The sequence below is a fragment of the Silurus meridionalis genome, chromosome 7 (assembly GCF_014805685.1).
Source record: "Silurus meridionalis isolate SWU-2019-XX chromosome 7, ASM1480568v1, whole genome shotgun sequence".
Taxonomy (NCBI): domain Eukaryota; kingdom Metazoa; phylum Chordata; class Actinopteri; order Siluriformes; family Siluridae; genus Silurus; species Silurus meridionalis.
In genome coordinates, this window is record NC_060890.1 from 1,419,011 (window position 1) to 1,438,027 (window position 19,017).

Genomic DNA, 19,017 nt, shown 5'->3' on the forward strand with positions numbered 1-19,017 from the left:
TATTAGCATTTTAAATTACAATATATTTAAAATATGAACAAAATATGCAAAGAAGCAGAGAAACTCCTTGGTGTCACCCATATAAATGCTTTATTAGAATATGTACAGAGAATCCAGACACATTTTTCTTATTATTATTATTATCAGTTTTTAAACACTGCCAGTGAAAAAGTGGCTGAGCAGGAAAAAGATTATAATAAAGAGGTGTTAAATTGAATATGAACAAAGGTGCAGAAGGTGCAGCTTGGTTTCATACGGTAACCGTGGCGACCGTGCAACCCAAAACTCCAAATCCAAAACTTCCATCAAATGCAAACACACAGGAAAAACAAAACAAAAACAAATGCGGCATGTGGTGTTATTGTCTATCTGGACGACCAGGTGAACTGTAGTGATGTTTAGCATCGAGCTCCACCTCTTATAGTGGCTCCTGTGAAGAGGAAAAAGGAGGAATACAGCGTGAAAGAAGTATAAACTGCAGCAAATTACATTAGAGAACTTCCAAAAAAGAGAGAGAGATCATTATAAAAGAGAGAAAATGCAGAAAAACAACAGCTTTGAATAGATACTAGATGATCAGACATTTTAATAAATAAATGAGAAAAAAAAAAAAGCACAGGTTTAAAAAAGAAAGAAAGAAGTTCTTAATTACCAAAAACAATCTAGGGTTTCGTTTTTCGTAATTAAGAACTTCTATCTATCTATCTATCTATCTATCTATCTATCTATCTATCTATCTGTGTCTCTGTGTGTGTGTGTCTCTGTGTGTGTCTATCTGTCTGTCTCTGTGTGTGTCTATCTGTGTATGTGTGTCTGTCTGTGCGTGCGTGTGTGTGTGTGTGTGTGTGTGAGTCTGTGTGCATGTGTGTTTGTGTCTGTGACAAGGCATTTTTTCACAGGAAGTATGGAGGGAAAGAAGGAAGGACACAAACAGTATGCAGTGGACAAAATCACCAAAAAAGTCCACTGTGGTATCTTTCAGTAAAGATTCATTAAATATAAAAGCGTCTGTGTAGAATAAACACTTAATTAAACAAATGCAGTTTAGTGAATGAGCACGCAGATTCGTTACAATTAAAAGAAAAAGAAAGAAAAAACGAGGGGACTGCGGTTCGGGATTCACACCTTTTGTCCTGTGGTACTGAACCACTTCCTGCTCTTCCTCTTCATCCTCACGCTCATCGTTATCGTCCTCTTCGTCGTTTCTGGAACCCTGACACACCGGTGGCTTAAAGCGAGCTTTTCTCTGCGTCAGTCTTTCTGTACCACACACACACACACACACACACACACACACACACACACACACACACACACACACACACACACACTTTACCCAATGTACTCATCACCTATGGCTCTATGACTAATAAACAAGACTGTTAGTGCATGAGGTTCAGCTCTGCGTTTTTGGGGATTGTCTACGAATGATGAAGTTCACCAGACGCATGAGAATTCTTCTGGTCAGATGTTAATTACTCCTGCTAGAATGAAATGAATACAAATGAAGAGTGAAAGAAGAGTGCTGGTTACGTGGTCGCTGCGGTAACGGCTGAGCTCGGCATGCTTTTGATCTGGTGTTCGCGCCAACGCCGTCCCTCGGGAGCTGATCCGAGGTTGCTCTGCACCATCGCTCTGCTGAAACAAAAGGACTCAAGTCAATCAAACAATCAATAATCATCAGACCCAGCCACCTAAATCTTCCCCTTCACTAGAACTGTGTACCCAGACACTTCATTCATTTGTTCTTTTAAATCATGTGGGAAATAAATGTGCCTTTTTCTTTTCTTTGTGGTCTTCTTGAGAACAACGTGTGTGAGGAAAATAAGAGCTGCTCTGAACTCTTTACCTTGACGAGCGTTAGCCGCTTTGGGGCTCTTTCCGTCGAGCATGTGCATGTCTCGTAGCAAAAAAGCTCAGAACGTGACGAATCATGTTGACTTTCGGCCTTTTCTCTGTGATGTGAAGCCCTGAATTTGTGCTTCGACTGGGAGTGTGTTCTCCTCGTCACGTGACCCTTCCCAGCTGCGTTTCGGAGTCGTCGCTGGGCCTCGACCTCGTCCGAGTCTTCCACATCATCGTAGTGGCACGTTTTGGCCCTGTTCAGCTCTTTGAAGGTGTGAGATCCGCAAGTGGTGCATGTCAGTCTCTTCGGATACAGCAAGCACAGGTCGGAACTGTGGCATCTCCTGGATGCGACCTCGGCGAGTTTCCCTCGGGTGTAGATTCGCGTCGGAAACAGGTCAATGTCGTCTATATCAGTGGAGATGAGCTCATCGTGCGACGACAGCTCGTCCAGGGAGGGACTTAAAACGCTGACACGCTCATGAGCTAGCTGTGGGGGGCGATAAGTGTAATTTAATGGTGACCCAAGCGACGGAGAAGAAATGCTGGCTCCATAAACACCAGAAGACAGCACCTTCTCAAATGGCAAGTGGAGGATACAGCATGAAATATCTTGTGCTTTCTGGATTGCACTTTGATCTTCAGCCTTTCGGGTTGAAGACGAGCACGCAGGAGAGGACTGCGATGAAGGTCGACTGATGAGACAACCCTTCCATTCGATCTCCTTTTCATCTTGGACCTTCTCGTTCGGGTTTTTCTCATTAGCGCTTTGTGAGTCCGAGTGGCTCTCTAAACAGTCTTGGTACACAACCTCATTCTTTTCTTCTTCCTTCCCTGAAGCCAGAGATGATTCCTCCTCTTGAGTGACGTGTTCAACACGACTACAAGTCGTATCTCTATTGTCCTCCGCCATGTTGAAGTTGCTCGTTACTTTCTTTCCCATGCTTCCACTTTCTTCCTCACACGTTTGTTCCTTGGTTAAAGGTGACAGACTCCCTGAGGTTTGAGAACTGTCGCTGGCACGCAGCTGGTCCAAACACTCCATAAGTTTATTTAAGGCTTCGCTCGGGTCCGTTTGGGCTCCTACGCATGTCGTCTCTCTTGAAACCGTTTGGCCGTGCTGGTACTGTCGGAGAGTGGCTTCACATCCAGGGGCGTGCTGAAAGTGTCGTTCGTGTATCCTGCGGTAGTCCACAGGGTGCATGGCGGCTTGAGGCAGGATGTAACCAGGATACTGCAGGTAGGAATAAGGCAGCATGTAGGGGCGACCGAAATGGAAGGCTGAGAAGGCAAATGAGAGCAACTATTAGAAGCCATGCAGATTATGAACATTTTCTTACATGTGTTAAATTTCTTGACATCCATCATGGGTTGCCATGACTTGCCTGATCCAGGGAAGCCATGCTGGCTGTAAGGCTGATTCATGTGCCATTGATATGTGTAAAATGGCTGCCCTGCTGGTTGGACATAGAAGAATGGCCTGGGATGACTGCCCGAACGTTCACCCAACATGGGCTGAGAGGGTTTGCTTGGCTCTGTTGAACAAGCACAGAGAAAAAGAACTAGAATGACAAACAAATACTTAAATCACCACACCAGAACAAACTAAATAAAAAGAAGTTATTATACAGATTCATCAATTTCTTTTTCTTTAGCAATAATAAAAAAAATTGTGCAACACTCTTCCAAAAGCATATTGTGATTGAACAATGGTCATGTCAAATTTCCCAGGCCCTTAGTTCCACCTGAATAATGTTTTTCAGGGTTAGACAGCTTAGACCATCATGAGATGTTTTGCAGGGCCATGAAAAACATCCCGTAGGTGTCCAATACCCCTCTAATATCATTAAACCAAACAAGTCTGACCAGCCAGAACTAATCTCACCAACCAGGCTAGTCAACCCGACCAGCCAGAACCAGCCTGTAGGTATCCCCAACATCTAACACCATCAGACCAATCAAACCTAGCCAGACATGTTAGAGACCAATCAAAGCTAGCATGACCTGCAAGAACCAGGCAATCATTTAGTCAATCAAACTAGCCTGTAGATATCAAACACCACAGATACAATCAGACCAAACAAACCTGACCAAGCAGATGTGATCTGAATCTTCAGACCAGCAAGAACCAGTTTCACCAACCAGGCTAGGAAACCTGACCAGCAAGAATCAACCTGTATGTGTCTCAATCATCAAACACCATAAGACCAATGAAACCTAGCATGACATCCTAGAGGTATCTGACCATCCAGTCCAGAACCAGCCTGTGTGTGTCCAATATACACCAAACCCCATGAAAATGAGCATGACCTGCTAGAACCAAGCAGTCATTAAGTCAAACCAACCTGTAGATAGGGGAAAAAAACAAACACTGATACAAACAAACCAAACAAACCTGACCAGTCTGATGTAACCTGACAAGCTAGATGTAGTCTGACCAACCTGACCAGCCAGAAGGTGTCCCCAACATCTAACACCATCAGACCAATCGAACCTAGCCTCACCATCCTTTACAGCCTGTATGAGTCCAGAATCCATCAAAACTTCAATAACAAATTAAAAAACACTGATGCAAACCTGATCAGCCAGGTGTAACCTGACAAGCTGTAGTCTGACCAACTAAAAGAGCAAGAACCAGACCCATTGTGTATCAGGACAAGTCACCAACACTTGCAAGAACCAGCCTGACCAATCAAATATCATTACAATAATTGAAACCGACTAAACTAGATCTTTAAATCAACTGGCCTGTACTAAAATCAAGTCTAACAAACCTGACCACCCAGAAGTGGTCTGACCAACCTGGCAAACTTATGCCAGCCCCAAAGTGTACAAAACCCCCTACATGCTAGAGGTAGCCCAACCATCCAGTCCAGAACCTGCTAGAATCCATCAACCTCAATAAAAACAAGAAGGACTTACAGGATCCAGTCATTCATTCAAACCAACCAGCCTGTAAATATCAATAACCTGTGATGCAATCAAAACCTGACAAGCTAGATGTAGTCTAATCAGCCAGACCAGCAAGAACCAGATTCACTGGGTATCACGGCTAGTCCACTGGACTTGCAAGAAACAGGCTGACCAGCCAGGCACCACCTGTGACTCAAATATAATCCCAATAAATGAAAACAGACTATACCTGATTTTCCAACAAAGACAGTCAACCCAACTGGCCTGGATGTACCCAAAACCACCATCATCATCGAATCAAACAAAAACCTGACCACTCAGAAGCAGTCTGACCAATTTGGCAACCTAAAACCGGCCCCTGTAGATGTACAAAAGTGTACAAAACCCAAACAAATCAATCTTAAACTTGTGTCAATCCAGGCCACTGTTCAAAAACTGAATTTATCACTTTTTTATATTGAATGCTGATTCAGTCGGTGTGTTAACAATAATACAAAAAAAATAAATCTCATGAGATTTTCACAGCACTGCCCAAGCAGCACCAATTTCTTATAGTTACACATTAAAATACATAAAAAAAATATATATATATATAAACACATCATTATATGCAAAATATTTCCACATTCACAGACATCAATGAGGTACATAAATGACGTATGAGCATTAAGTCGTGTCAATATTTTGTTTATTATAGTAACAAACTTGTAGTATTTACCTTCCATGGCTCATTCACTTGCAGGTCATAAAGTTACCCAGATGCAGATGCCACATATGAACGTGTGCTTTCCCAGTAGGTTCAAACCAATCCAAAAAGTGGAATCATTTGCTAAATTGCGAGTCGAAAAAAAAGCACACGGATACCAACCTTGGAAGTTGGGTTGAGTTTTATTATTCTCACCTGTGACTACTTATGAGTTCCCCCTACCCCTGTTTTGGAGCTACTGCAACCCTGAGAAATGTGCTCATAAGTATTCATAAGGGATACCATAAGCAAAAATATGTTTATTTTATAATTTTTTTAATAAAGAAATAGTGCGAATAAAATCATAAAGATGCACTTGCAGCATTTTATTTATCACAATGCTTTAATTATATATATGTTCTATATGGACAGATCATATTTTCATTAAAGGCAAATAAAGATTCAAGATTCTTGAATTCACATTCTTTATTAATCATTCGTGTTAATCATATGCATTTTACCAATTTTTTATAAACAAAAAATGAGTAACGTGTCAAATGAGTCGGCTCGATGAGTCGGTTCTTTTATGTGAACGTTCAAAACAGGGCAAATACAAAGAAAGGTACGGTTTTGTTCACTTGAACAACTGTTCGTTGTTTGGAGAGCAATTACAGCAGTTTAGTCATGAACAACAACTTTTTTTTGGGGGGGGCGTATAAGACTCGAAAGGGTCGATACTTATTGGTGAGTCAAATGATATGACTCACCAGAGCTGAAATTTCCAAATAAAACAAAAAGAATTCTTGTTGCTGATTATTAAAGCACTGAGAAACGTTCAGTACTTTTAATAAAAATAATAATAATAATAATAATAAAAATAAAATTCAACATAAAAAATTATAAATAATAATAATAATAATAATAAAAATAAAAAATCGACCATTAAGTGAGTGAGTGGCGCCCACTGCTGGGCGGTTAAAAAAAGCACTTGGAACAAATTTATTTTCCGACCTTTTTATTTATACAAAATCTGTTCTCAGTACTTTAAAATATTTACTCAAATGTGTATATTAATTTACCTTCAACTAAGGGCAACAATAAAAAATGTAAAGAAAGATAAAAAGGTATGAAAGGAATTCTGAACCAGCTTCTTCTTCTTCTTCCTTGGCCATGACGTCATTAGCTAGGTTACACTGTAATATAATAATTAGCTTTGATCATGTTTTTCTCATTCCTTCAAAAATGCTAACTTCTAGACTTCTAGGCTATGCAGACAAATCTTCACTAAGGGTCTGCTGCCTCCAGAGTCCTCGTGCTCACCCATAAACTCCAGGGTTCTACAGTGTGTAAAACTGATATCTGGGCGTTCGAGAAAAACAATGTTGTATACCACAAATCTGATTGTTCAGACGATGTTTGTAATTTGATATGTGCGTATCCCATGATGTTAGAAATCTGGGGTCGGAGTGCATCGTCAGCCATGATACAGCACCCCTGGAGCACTGAGGGTTGAGGGCCTTGCTCAAGGGCCCCAAGAGTGGCACCATGGTGATGCTGGGGCTCCGATTAGCATTCTAGAGCTTTGACCACCGAGCTACCACTTCCTGAGGTAAAATAATAGGAATTTTACCTCAGGAAGCTCAATCAAATATACACTTTGGGTTTTTTAATTAATTTACTACATAAAGTATTTAAGCTTTTCTAGTCATTTACATGAACCGTGTTAATATTTCGCATCATTACATTATAATGCTGAGACAAACTACGGTGTGCCAAATGGGTTTGCCGAGCGCTAGCAACTGCTATGCTAATCGCAGCGAACTTCACGTACATGCACGTTAAGACCGTCGGTTAAAACCTGACACGGGTCACAGAACACAACCTGCTAGAATCTCACTACTAGTCATTTTATTGCTGTCTGTGAAAAAGGAGATGACATATAAAAAAACAAAAAAATTGCTATCTGATAAACAAATCCTGCCCGAATAAGGCTTTCGTTTGTGTGGAGTATTTTAAGAGAATAAAATGTTTTTTTTTTTTACCTTTTGCATTATTATGTGTTTCTATATTTCATGTAATATTGCGGTACATGGGCAAATCAGTCTATTTAAAAAATCTAGATTGGAATCCGAATCGGCATATTTGACGCATCGTTGAGAAAATGGGCCTCGCTTTTAACTTCCGAAGGCGTGATTTGTCGAGAGTAATGAATGTTGGAAGAACAGACGAGTTTTTGCGGTGGTTTCCGTGTTGGAGAATCGTTAACAGGCTTGTGTGTATGAGTAAATCACGTTACTTTGATGGGATAGCGATGGATGGGTACCATTATATTGGTTATAAGGTGGCATATGAGCTAATAGTTGGGCAGGTTTCAGAAGAGGGAATATATAGATTATGTATTGACTGTGTATTTTTTTTGGTGCTACCATATGGAACTGCCGGACTTGGTTTCTTCTTCATTTGCTTGCCATTGTACCTTTTGTTATTATACAGTGTCTGTACAGTATCTGCCATACAAAGCCTCATGATCGACTGGCTACTATATAAACAGCATTTGGCGCATGACAAATAGATATGTGTTTAATATCGTTCTATTAATAGATCGGTGTGCTGAGAGTCGCATTACAGTCTTTACACATACACTGAGTTGATTAAGTAAAGAGTTTTGTGATAAAAGTGATCATAGGAACATTATAGTTATAATAAATCGTAGCACTTTGGATTCTTAAGTACATTTGAAGGCAAATACCGTTTCTACATTTTATAAACAAGGGGAACCCCCATGCCAGCTTTTATTTCCGTTTTAATTAATACAGTTTGGAATTGTTCTTGCAAGACCAAGTTGGAAAAACCCCACTCATGACTGCAGTGCTTGGGCCCCCATTGCGTTCTCGTTCTCCTCCTGCGCATGCGCGCTGAACCGACAGCAGGAACCGACTCCTTTTTTTTTTTTTTGCTCGACTCCGCGAATCACCTCGTTCCGGTTCAGTCTTCTGACTGTTATTATTATAAATAATGATATAGCTGATTCGAGCTCATTTCTTCGGTTTACTTCTTATTCGAGTTTACACTCTGGGATATTAATACAAATTATAATAATAAATAACACAAACGCTGAATATTCTTCAGGATCACGTTTATCCCTTTACGGGCGGTTTCATCTTTTTTTTTCGACTTAGCTTCATATTAGCACTTACTGAAAGAATAAACAGGAATAAATAGATTTTTTTGTTGTAGGGTAAAAATGCACAGTTTGTCACAATGAGTCGTTTACGGTTCGTTTCTGACTTGTACGAATGCACGTTTTTCTTTTATTATTTTAGTTAATCCGAATTGTTTGCTAGCAAACGGCTAGCGCGCTAGCGGCTGTGCTAATCTTATCGCTAGCTTGTGCTGGGGGATTGGGCGCCATAATAACAACAACAATGAACATTACAAATTCGGTTTTATTTCTCGGATGAATTTGAAACGGTGGATATTCGGAGAGATTTGAGTCGTTTTGCGGATCTCAGGTAAGAACCCGGTGTGTGTTTAAGTGAAACTCGGCTAATGCTAATCCTCCTGATCCGTGTATCATACCGAGTTATAACGCTGCTTAGTTCTCGGGTATTTATTTATTTACTCATTTATTTATTCAGAATTGTATTCTGTCGTTTATTTTCCTATAAATCTGCTGGTATCGATGTTGTTTTGGGTTAAACGCGGTATCTCGGGCGGAGCCGCACCTTCTGAAGCGGTGTTTCTGCTGAAATCTGCTGAAAGTGTGGAGGTTTGGCTCTGTCTGTGTGTGTGTGTGTGTGTGTGTGTGTGTGTAAATACAAAATCAAAGGGTTGTTAGTGAACACACACACACTGGGGTTTAGCTGCGATCAACACTGAGGTTTATATCAGTGATTAATGAGGAGAAACAATTTGAAGGATTCTGATGAGACTGAATATAATAGAGAGAGAATTTATGGGCCACGTGCTGGGGGCGTCTGTTATTCTGTCTGTCTGTCTGTCTGTCTGTCTGACATACTGTCAGACTGTCAATCTCTCTTTTTGTCTTTGTTATTCCATCTGTCAGCCTCTCTGTATTTTTGTCTGTCAGTCTTTGTCATTTTGTCCGTCTTTTTTCCTCTTCCATTCTGTCTCTGTCTTTTTGTCTGTCTGTCTGACTCTTTCTCTTTGTCAGATTGTCTTTGTCAGCCTGTCCTTTTGTCTCACTCCCTGTCATTCTGTCTGTCTGACTCTTTCTTTTTGTCAGTCTGTTTCTGTCTCTGTCGCTGTCTTTTTGTCTCAGTCCCTGTTGTTCTGTCTGTCTGTCTTCTTTCTCTCTGTCAACATTTGTCATTCTGTCTGTCTCTCCAGTTTGTCAGACTGTCAATCTCTCTTTTTGTTTGTCTTTGTCATTCTGTCTCTCTCTCTCTCTCTCTCTCTCTCTGTCAGTCTCTGTCTTTTTGTTTGTCTGTCTCTCTCTTTGTCAGTTTGTCTTTGTCTGTCAGTCTCTCTCTCTCTCTCTCTCTCTCTCTGACAGTCTCTGTCTTTTTGTTTGTCTGTCTCTCTTTGTCAGTTTGTCTTTGTCAGTCTGTCTTTTGTCTCAGTCTCCATCATTCTTTTCTCTGTCACCCTTTGTCATTTTGTCTGTCTGACTCTCTTTCTCTTTATCAGTCTGTTTCTGTCTCAGTCTCTGTCTTTTTGTCTCAGTCCCTGTCATTCTTTCTGTCTGTCAGTTTCTCTGTTGTTCTCTCTGTCTATTTTCTGCCAGTTTGTTTTTCTTTGTCCCAAAGTTTCTGTCATTCTGTCAGTACCTCTTTCTGTCTGTCTCTCTGCCAGTCTCTCTCTGTCTGTCTTTCTCGGTCACTCTCTCTCCTTTAGTCTGTCTTTGTGTGTGTGTCTCTGTCTGTTTCGCTGCCTCTCTCTCCGTTGGTCTTGCTGTCACTTTCTGCCGGTTTCTGTCTTGTCCCCTCTCTGTCCGGCTCAGTCTGCCTTTCCCTCATTCTGTTTTCAAATCCTTGAAACTGTATCGATCTCTTTCCTGGCTTTGTATCTGTCCTTTCACGCTTGCAGGGTTTACATGGAGGTTTAGATCTTTACATGTTTTAGATTTGCCCTTCATGAAAACGGAGGTCATGTGGATCAATATGAAAATGCTGTTTTTGCATATCCAGTAAATAAAATTGAAATGAGCTGTGATGAATGTGTAGAGTAAATGTGTTGATGAAGAATGCCCGTGAGGAATTCTGCACGATTGTATGCGTTTTTCTGATTTTTATTATTTTTTTGTTTACAGACACACACATCGGACCTCATGCAGCACTGACATTGTGGCCAAGTCGCCATCTTTCCTTCTACCTCACACTTGGGAAAGACGACATTTAGACCGACTTTTATTTATCTCCTTTTGTTGGCCTGACTTGTGACTATTGAAGACTTTTTTTTCTCTCTGGCTAGACGTTAAAGTGTAAAGATTTTTTGCATTTTTATTTTGACTGATGGGACGAGAGGATGACGGAGGAAGGGGAATCCCGCTCGGCGAACTCGCAGTTCGCTCTCTCTGTTCTCGACCAGCTCAAGTTGTTTTATGATGAAAAGTTACTTACAGACATCACGCTTTTGGTGGAGGACCATGAGTTCCACTGCCATAAAATCATGCTGGCCACATGCAGCTCTTACTTCAGGTAGGATTGTAGGGAAGTTTGTGCGTTGGAAAAGTTGAATGCACACCTCAAACACACCCAAAAAATGATGATGTGTTTCTGTAACTAGCACTCCAGAGGTTTCTGAAAGTCTGGATTGTTTTTGATGTTCGTATTCAGTAAAACGTTTTGAGTGGGAAAGAGTACTGTAAAATCGATTTCTACTTTTGTGTGTGTTTCAGGGCAATGTTTATGAGTGGGCTAAGCGAGAGCAAACAGTCACATGTCCACTTGAGGAACGTGGATCCCATAACACTGCAGACCATCATTGAATACGCTTACACAGGAAACCTGGAAATTACACACAGTACTGTGGAGTTACTCTATGAAACGGCTTGTTTTCTACAGGTAAAACACACACAATTTTGCTTGATTAGAATGAAAACCTGCACCCACACCTTGTAGAAAATCTCGGTCACCCCTGTTTCTGGCTGACTGACTACTGACTGATTCCTGGTGAACTATTTTCCAATTACATGTCAAGGCACTGATTGTTGGTTACTTGCTTTAGGACTGTTTATTCTGCACAAACTGCCTGATTTGCAGGGGACTGCCTGTCGATGAATTGAATAGACTGTTTGAATAGACTGAATAGCCTGTCTGCCCTGGTTATTGACCCAGGAGCCTGTCTGCCCTGGTTATTGACCCAGGAGCCTGTCTGCCCTGGTTACTGACCCAGGAGCCTGTCTGCCCTGGTTACTGACCCAGGAGCCTGTCTGCCCTGGTTACTGACCCAGGAGCCTGTCTGCCCTGGTTACTGACCCAGGAGCCTGTCTGCCCTGGTTACTGACCCAGGAGCCTGTCTGCCCTGGTTATTGATGTAGGAGCCTGTCTGCCCTGGTTACTTTATTAGGAGTCTGTCTGCCCTGGTTACTGACTCAGGATCTGCCCTGGTTATTGACCCAGGAGTTTGTCTGCCTTGGTTATTGACCCAGGAGCCTGTCTGCCCTGATTATTGACCCAGGAGCCTGTCTGCCCTGGTTATTGACCCAGGAGCCTGTCTGCCCTGGTTACTGACCCAGGAGCCTGTCTGCCCTGGTTACTGATCCAGGATCTGCCCTGGTTATTGATGTAGGAGCCTGTCTGCCCTGGTTACTGACCCATGAGCCTGTCTGCCCTGGTTACTGACCCAGGAGCCTGTCTGCCCTGGTTATTGACCCAGGAGCCTGTCTGCCCTGGTTACTGATCCAGGATCTGCCCTGGTTATTGACCCAGGAGCCTGTCTGCCCTGGTTACTGACCCGGGAGCCTGTCTGCCCTGGTTATTGGCCTGGGAGCCTATATTCCCTGGTTATTGACCTAGGAGACTGTCTGCTTGGGCTACTTGCATAAGACTGTCTGGCCTGAATACTTACCTGGGGATGGTCAGTCCTGGTTACTTACTAAAAGACTGACTTGGTTATAGGTCTGGACATTTACCCATGTTTACTCTGGCTACGTACATAGGGTTTGTCTGTTTTTGCTACTTAGGTAGAGACTGTCTGGTCTGATTATTTGCCTGGTTGAGCCGAGTTAGTTTATCTATCTTGACTTAACTATTTTATTACTTATCTGTGGACTTAATAAATAGATACATGCAAGAGACTCCCAGGCTTCACTACTTACCTTTGGACTGCCTGGCTTGGTTACGTACCCAGCTATTGTCTGCTGTGGTTGCTTATCTAGAAACAGTATTTCAACTAAAACTAATTGTGTTCTGTTTCTGTTTCTAAGGTGGATTCTGTGGTGGCTGCTTGTCGGGACTTTCTCCTGCGCTCACTCTCGGTGGAGAACTGTGTGCGTATACTAAGTTTGGCCGACGCATTCGGGTGTCCGGAGCTGAAGCGCAGCGCACAGCGTGTGGTGGAACTGAACTTCCGGCATGTGTGTCGAGGAGAGGCCTTCCTTCAGCTTTCTCACACACTGCTACTGGAACTACTAGGCAGTGATGCACTGGATGTGGAACGCGAAGAGACCGTGCGCCAGGCGGCCGCGCTGTGGCTTGAGCACGATGCTGCACACCGAGAGCGCCACCTGTCGGCCGTGCTGAGCCTCGTGCGTGTCGACGCTTTGGCCGAGATCACGCAGCGAGCCTGGTTCCGTGGCTTACCACAAAACCACAAGTCCATCGTCATCCAGGGACTGTATAAATCCATGCCCAAGTTCTTTAAACCAAGATTAGGCATGACGAAAGAGGAAATGCTCATTTTCGTGGACACCGATCCAGCAAGCGATTACAACAATCATGACTTACATCGCCCTCCAAGCGAATTCAACAATTTGCATTTGCGTCGCTCCCCGAGCAACAATAACGACGATGATTTACCTTTACATCACTTGCATAGCAGTAACGACGATTCACAACGTGTGATTACATGCTACAGCCCTCAAGCTGAAAAGGTGTACAAGCTAACTAGCCCCCCGGATGGCTTACGCAGATTCGGAATCCTCGTCACACCTGATAACGATGTGTTCATCTCTGGAGGCGAACAGCCCATCAAAAATGGCAAATGGAAGGCAGTCCAGAGTTTCTACTGGTTGGATGCACAGCAGAACTCATGGGTGGCCAAAGCAACCATGTTGAGCCCACGTTTACGGCCCACGCTTGTCTTCTGCCATGGATTTGTGTATGCCATCGGAGGAGGAGGCTGTGACGACATGGGTGGAAGCCATGACGATGATGTCACGATGGAATGTTACGATCGCAGGAGAGATGAATGGAGTGCGACAAGCCCGATGCCGACCCATAGCTCCTTGAGCCAAAACAACATGGCCGCTGTAGCTGTTAACGACTGCGTTTACATTGTCGTCCACGACGCTATGTTTTGCTACTCGCCACGTAATGATGCCTGGACGGAAATAATGGCGCAAAGACAACGAAGCTGTTTGGGCTCTGCCTCCTTTTTTCCTGCCACTGCCACTGCTGCTGTTCTTGGTGACCTCATTTTCTATGTTAGCGGAGCAGGAGACGGTGCTATGGAGATTTACGATGCACGCAGGGACGGATGGCGAACGGTCGCTCCGGTGCCTGTTGCCGACGGTGATGGCGCGGCTGTATCTGAGGTGTGCGCGCGCGCTCTGGTTTTGCTCGATGCACTGTGTTTGTTTGTGCGCGAACGTCATGGAGGCTACGCGCTAATACGTTACGATGCAACCCGAGAGAGGTGGCTCCGCCCTCAGCCCATTCCCCACCGAGCTTTAGGCCGCCTCGGCAACCGCTTCCGCCTTGTCGTTGCCAAGCTCTACCCCTCCTGCCTCACAGAGTTGCCATGGAAACCACCCGCCTGCCCGTTCCCACACGATGATGAGGGCGAGTTTAGTACGGACGGAGAAACTCTAGAGTTGCCAGATTTATAAAACGAGGCCGTTTTGAAATCCTGACTGTAAGACTGTAACGGCTGCTGGCCCACGTTCCATCTGTTCTCAACTTGTACAGAAGCGGTGGCCATTTCGAAGCGTGGAGGATGTTTACCTTTCAGTAACAGGCGGCTATTTCAGGTCAAAGCCTTAGTTTTTTTTTAGGTGACTTCCTAAACGAGGTGAAGACCCCCGAAATTGTTAATGATGTCCAAAGTCATTAGTGCACAGCCGTCTTGGTGGGCACGTTCAAGGAGAAACGCCGGCTGGGAACCCTAAAAAGGTGGCCGAGGCGCTTTAGCACATACCCATCAGCGTTTCATTAGAATCCGAGGTGTTCTGCTCAATGAGGGATAAGCGGTCACCGGATCCATCTGTAATCTACCCCGTCATGTTTAACTTATTTGTGAGGTGAAGAGAAACGGTAACAAGCATTCAGCACGGATGTGTAGCATTAAAGCATTATTGTTCAACAGGTTTGCTGATGAGGGGGGTGCGGTAGGGACAAGAAGAAAGGAAACAATAAGCCCAAGGTAGCAAACGGCTGGACAATTTCAGTTTGGTCCTCTCGAATCCACGTTCCAAGGTGCTCAAGATGGCCGGCACGTTTAGCACATCTTCGACCTGAAAGCTCTTCGGTGTTAAGTGTAGGCGAAACATGCAGCCATTTTGGATTGATCTCTTAACGTTACAGGAAAAAAAAACGTTTTTTAGATGGTGGAAACGTGGGTGTCCCTCAATAATGGCCCATCCCCCCCACCTGTGATGTCACCACTGACCATGTGTATGTATGTATGTATGTATGTATGATGCAGTTGATGGTGTAAAGCCGAGCTTGTCGTCGCTCCATGGACTGATTTCTACTGTACATTATTGCATTAATTAAGTATTTCTCATTTCTCAATCGATAATGACGATGCACTTGCTTTCAAATCTTCCACATTATGGCTGCCGTGTACGTGTGCACGCGTAGGGTGTTTTTTTTTTTTTTTTTTTAAACAGGAAGTGTGACTGCAGGTTCGGTCATGTAAAAGTTTTTTTTTATGTAAACCTGTCAGCTCCGATCCTTAGTGCGTCTCCGCCAATCACATGCATTTCCATCGAGTGCTCATTCTGCAAAACTGCTCCAAATCTATTCATAAGATGGTTGTGACATCAAAACTAGCCATTCCTTTCATCTCTTTACCTCTGCGTTAGAATATCTGAAGTGAACGTCTGCAAGAGAACGGCCAATTAATGTTCGCTAAACGCGTAGCTCGAGGCTACACTACACTGTACCCGTCGCCGACCTAGTTTTGCTAAGCTGACCACTTCCTCCCCCACCCAGACTCGACAGGAAGACACGACGGCGTGCGCGAAGAGCTTTTCAGATCACGGTATGTCAGTCATTTTTTCTTCGACCGAGATGGTTTGGTACAGCGGTGACTGACTTCTCTAGCATGCATGCTAGCACCAATTCAGTGCGTACTGGAAATGAGAATGTACGTCCTATGCTGGGTTTTGCTAGTGGGGATGTCACTTTAAATTTCATTTGAGCCCTTGCCCTTCTTTTACACAAGGGAATCTGCCATTTGGCCAAATTGTAAAAAGCGTTGGTAAAGTGTTAGGAAGTGTTTTAGCTTTGGCAAAGGGACGTGTCCCAAACCAGTGATGTATCAAAACGGTGCATATTCTGCAGTAGAAATAGCGTGAGATGAGATACTCATACCAACTAAGCAAGGTCCTCTGGTTGATGTTGGTTAGTTAGCACAGAAAATAAACAAAGAGGCTTAGTCAAGTTTACAATACTGCATAGTAAAGTTATTTCTTCGCATATCTTGGCTGAAACTGAAGAGCACAGGGGTCAGCAATGAGGATTATGGGGCCCTGCTCATGGGCCCAAGAGTGGCATCTTAGTGAGATTGGGGCTTGAACCCCAACTGATCAGTAATCCCAGAGCCTTAACCACTGAGCTACAACTTCCCCCAAGAATTTAGGTTAGCAAACGGTTGGAATCAGGTCTCAGGTCTTTTGTCCACTAATTACTTTTACTAACCAGCGAGCTGGTGGGCTTCCATACCAACATTTATGGCATTTGGCAGATGCCCTTATCCAGATTGATTTACAATTATCTCATTTATACATCTGAGCAGGTGAGGGTTACGGGCCCAGCAGTGGCAGTTTGGTGGTGGTAGTTGGATTTGAACTCATGACCTATTGATCAGAATTCCAACATCTTTTCCACTGAGCTCCCACCTCCCCTTCCACCTACCAAACATCCCTGTCCAACACTGAAATGTTTTTTTGTCATGTAGGAAAATATGCACAGCTTGGTCGGGCCTGAGGAAACATTTCATCAGAGTGTGTCTAGATGATGGTAGCTCAGAGTAATGGACATGCTTTATCATTCTAAATGCTTCGCCTGCTAGCTTACCTGTTGTCACCAAATAGTAACCACTATTTTGATGCACGCGGCCCAAAAAGATTGTCTAACCCCTAAAACCAAACAGAAGTCTGTTAGAAAGTGCTGGTAACAGAAAGGCGAAACGGTCTACCCCTAGCTTGATGGCTAACATCTGTAACCAAGAAAAATGCGAGCTAGCACTGGTATGCGGTTTAGGCTTTTGAGGATTTGAGATGCACTCTAGCTGTCCAGGCTTTTTTCCCGCGTGTTGCTTGGAACACTCATCTTGCCAAGACGTTTGATGTTCTACCGTTTTGTCACATTGTTACATGGTGCAATTGTAGTGGTTTGAGACTCAACCAGTGTCCTGATCCCTGGTTTGGGACGCAACCCGAGCCTGAGTCTTCTGCCAAACACGCAACTGTCTCCATTCTGACATTTAATGCGAGGGCATGCGGTTTGGAATGCAGCCCATCACTGTGCCGAGTCGTCTGACACCTTGTCTGGGACGAAGCCCACAAGGTCCTCGCCACAATATTCCACAGTGCAGCAGTTGATGGAAATGCAAGAATTCTAGAAGTTTACTGTTACCAGAGTGTGTGAGTGTGAGTGTGTGTTTGGGAGGGTTTAATGGTCAGAGCCTTTGCCACTATAACAGAGGGATTGTGGCTAATGTATAATGTTATACTGTAATGTTTAACTAGTTACTGAGTGCAATGATGTAGAGTTCTGACATACACTCAGCCGATCCCTCAGCACTGTACTGCACACACACCTTTAATTTATTATTAAACACCTCACAAACACTCCGTCTCTGTCGTTTCTTTTTTTTCTTTTCACCGCCTCACTACACCTGGGTGCAAAAGTTTATGCCCCTGCCCAGCAATACAGTTTTCATCTTCAGGAAGAGGGTGAAGATCTGAAGAGAACATAAGAATACTCTTTTCTTCAAGGCTCTTCTTCACATAATCAGACAAGGAAAGCGTTTATGGATTTTGGATGTGGTGAAGGAGAACATGCAGGTGGTTGGTTTGAAAGAGGCAGATGTAGAGGAGGGGGGTGGTGGGGGTATGGAAATCGCAGCAATTTTCCAATTTCAAAAAAATATTTAAGATTAATATCTATATCTATGATTGCTTGTAGAAGGTCCACAAAAGTGGGTTCCTGCTCTCGGGTTTGTTGTAACAGGTTATAAACAGTCACAAATGTCTCTTAAATCTCTCAACAAACCTCATGGTTTGGTTTTTAATGATTTGTACAAAATTTATGAACATGCAGCTGTCACTTTTCAGCTTTTTGGTCTTGGTCTCGTGGTAAAAGTACACTGTCAGCTTGCAAATGGCACATCAGAATTTTATTAAAAAAAAAAAAAATATATATATATATATATATATATATATTATTATTATTATTATTATTATTATTATTATTATTATTATTATTATTATTATAGATTGTCCAGGAAGTAATTCTACCATGCAATTTTAATGGTTGAAATTGTTTTATGGAATTTTATGTTCTCAGTTTTTTTCTGTAAAAGTGTTTTGATTAAATGACTGCATGAGGAAAGTTCAGGAATGTAGCGATGAATTCCAAGCGGCTCGTAGGTGTGACTCCAAAAGTTGTTCTCCGAAAAAAAACCAAAAAAAACCCCACTAATTTATGCAGTCTACAAGAGTAATATTACACCCATCTTTTACTTTTACATTTTTATTTTTGATTTTTTTATTTTAGATCAGATTTAACTCTTCTGCTCGGCATGTTATTACTTTTAAGAAGTTTTAAAAACCCATACTACAATGTACAATACTATATTTCAGACTTAATCAGCATGTTTCTCAGGATTCTCAACAAAAAAGTCCATAAATTAATTGCGATTAGGAACAAAAACGCAACAGAGTGAAGCACGGTGATGGCGGCGTCATGTTTTACTCTTGGCCATTTCCGTTCTGTGGCTTGTCTACTGTATGTATTTGTTTCATTGGTTGGCTGATTTATAGTTGATCGACTGATTAACTGGTTGGTTGCTCGATTGATTGATTGGTTTATTTGGTTGTTTGACTGAGTGGTTAGTTCGTTGATTGGTTTGTTGGTTGACGAACCCCTATTGCTTGCTTTTCCACAGTTCTGTCGCACTTCATTCTCCAAAAAACTCCGATAGGGTTCGGTATATTTGTT

General features: G+C 42.9%; 2 protein-coding genes across 3 annotated transcripts; one reads left to right on the top strand and one right to left on the bottom strand.

Moving 5' to 3' along the window:
- Window positions 1-67: 67 nt before the first annotated feature.
- On the bottom strand, window positions 68-5,650 carry LOC124389016 (bucky ball-like). 2 transcript variants are annotated; one of them, XM_046854214.1, is made up of 6 exons: window positions 5,477-5,650; window positions 3,231-3,380; window positions 1,850-3,126; window positions 1,534-1,635; window positions 1,126-1,260; window positions 68-430 (listed from the first exon to the last, which is right to left on the bottom strand). In XM_046854214.1, the coding sequence occupies exons 1-5, from the start codon at window positions 5,481-5,483 to the stop codon at window positions 1,252-1,254; spliced, it is 1,545 nt and encodes a 514-aa protein (XP_046710170.1). In that variant the 5' UTR covers window positions 5,484-5,650; the 3' UTR covers window positions 68-430; window positions 1,126-1,251. The 2 variants fall into 2 exon arrangements, with proteins under 2 accessions (XP_046710170.1, XP_046710168.1); XM_046854212.1 differs by having other exon boundaries at window positions 1,534-1,638.
- Window positions 5,651-8,407: 2,757 nt separating this feature from the next.
- kbtbd2 (kelch repeat and BTB (POZ) domain containing 2) lies at window positions 8,408-17,645 on the top strand. The gene is made up of 4 exons (XM_046854424.1): window positions 8,408-8,955; window positions 10,716-11,103; window positions 11,304-11,469; window positions 12,834-17,645. The coding sequence occupies exons 2-4, from the start codon at window positions 10,931-10,933 to the stop codon at window positions 14,454-14,456; spliced, it is 1,962 nt and encodes a 653-aa protein (XP_046710380.1). The 5' UTR covers window positions 8,408-8,955; window positions 10,716-10,930; the 3' UTR covers window positions 14,457-17,645.
- The last annotated feature ends 1,372 nt before the right edge of the window (window positions 17,646-19,017 follow it).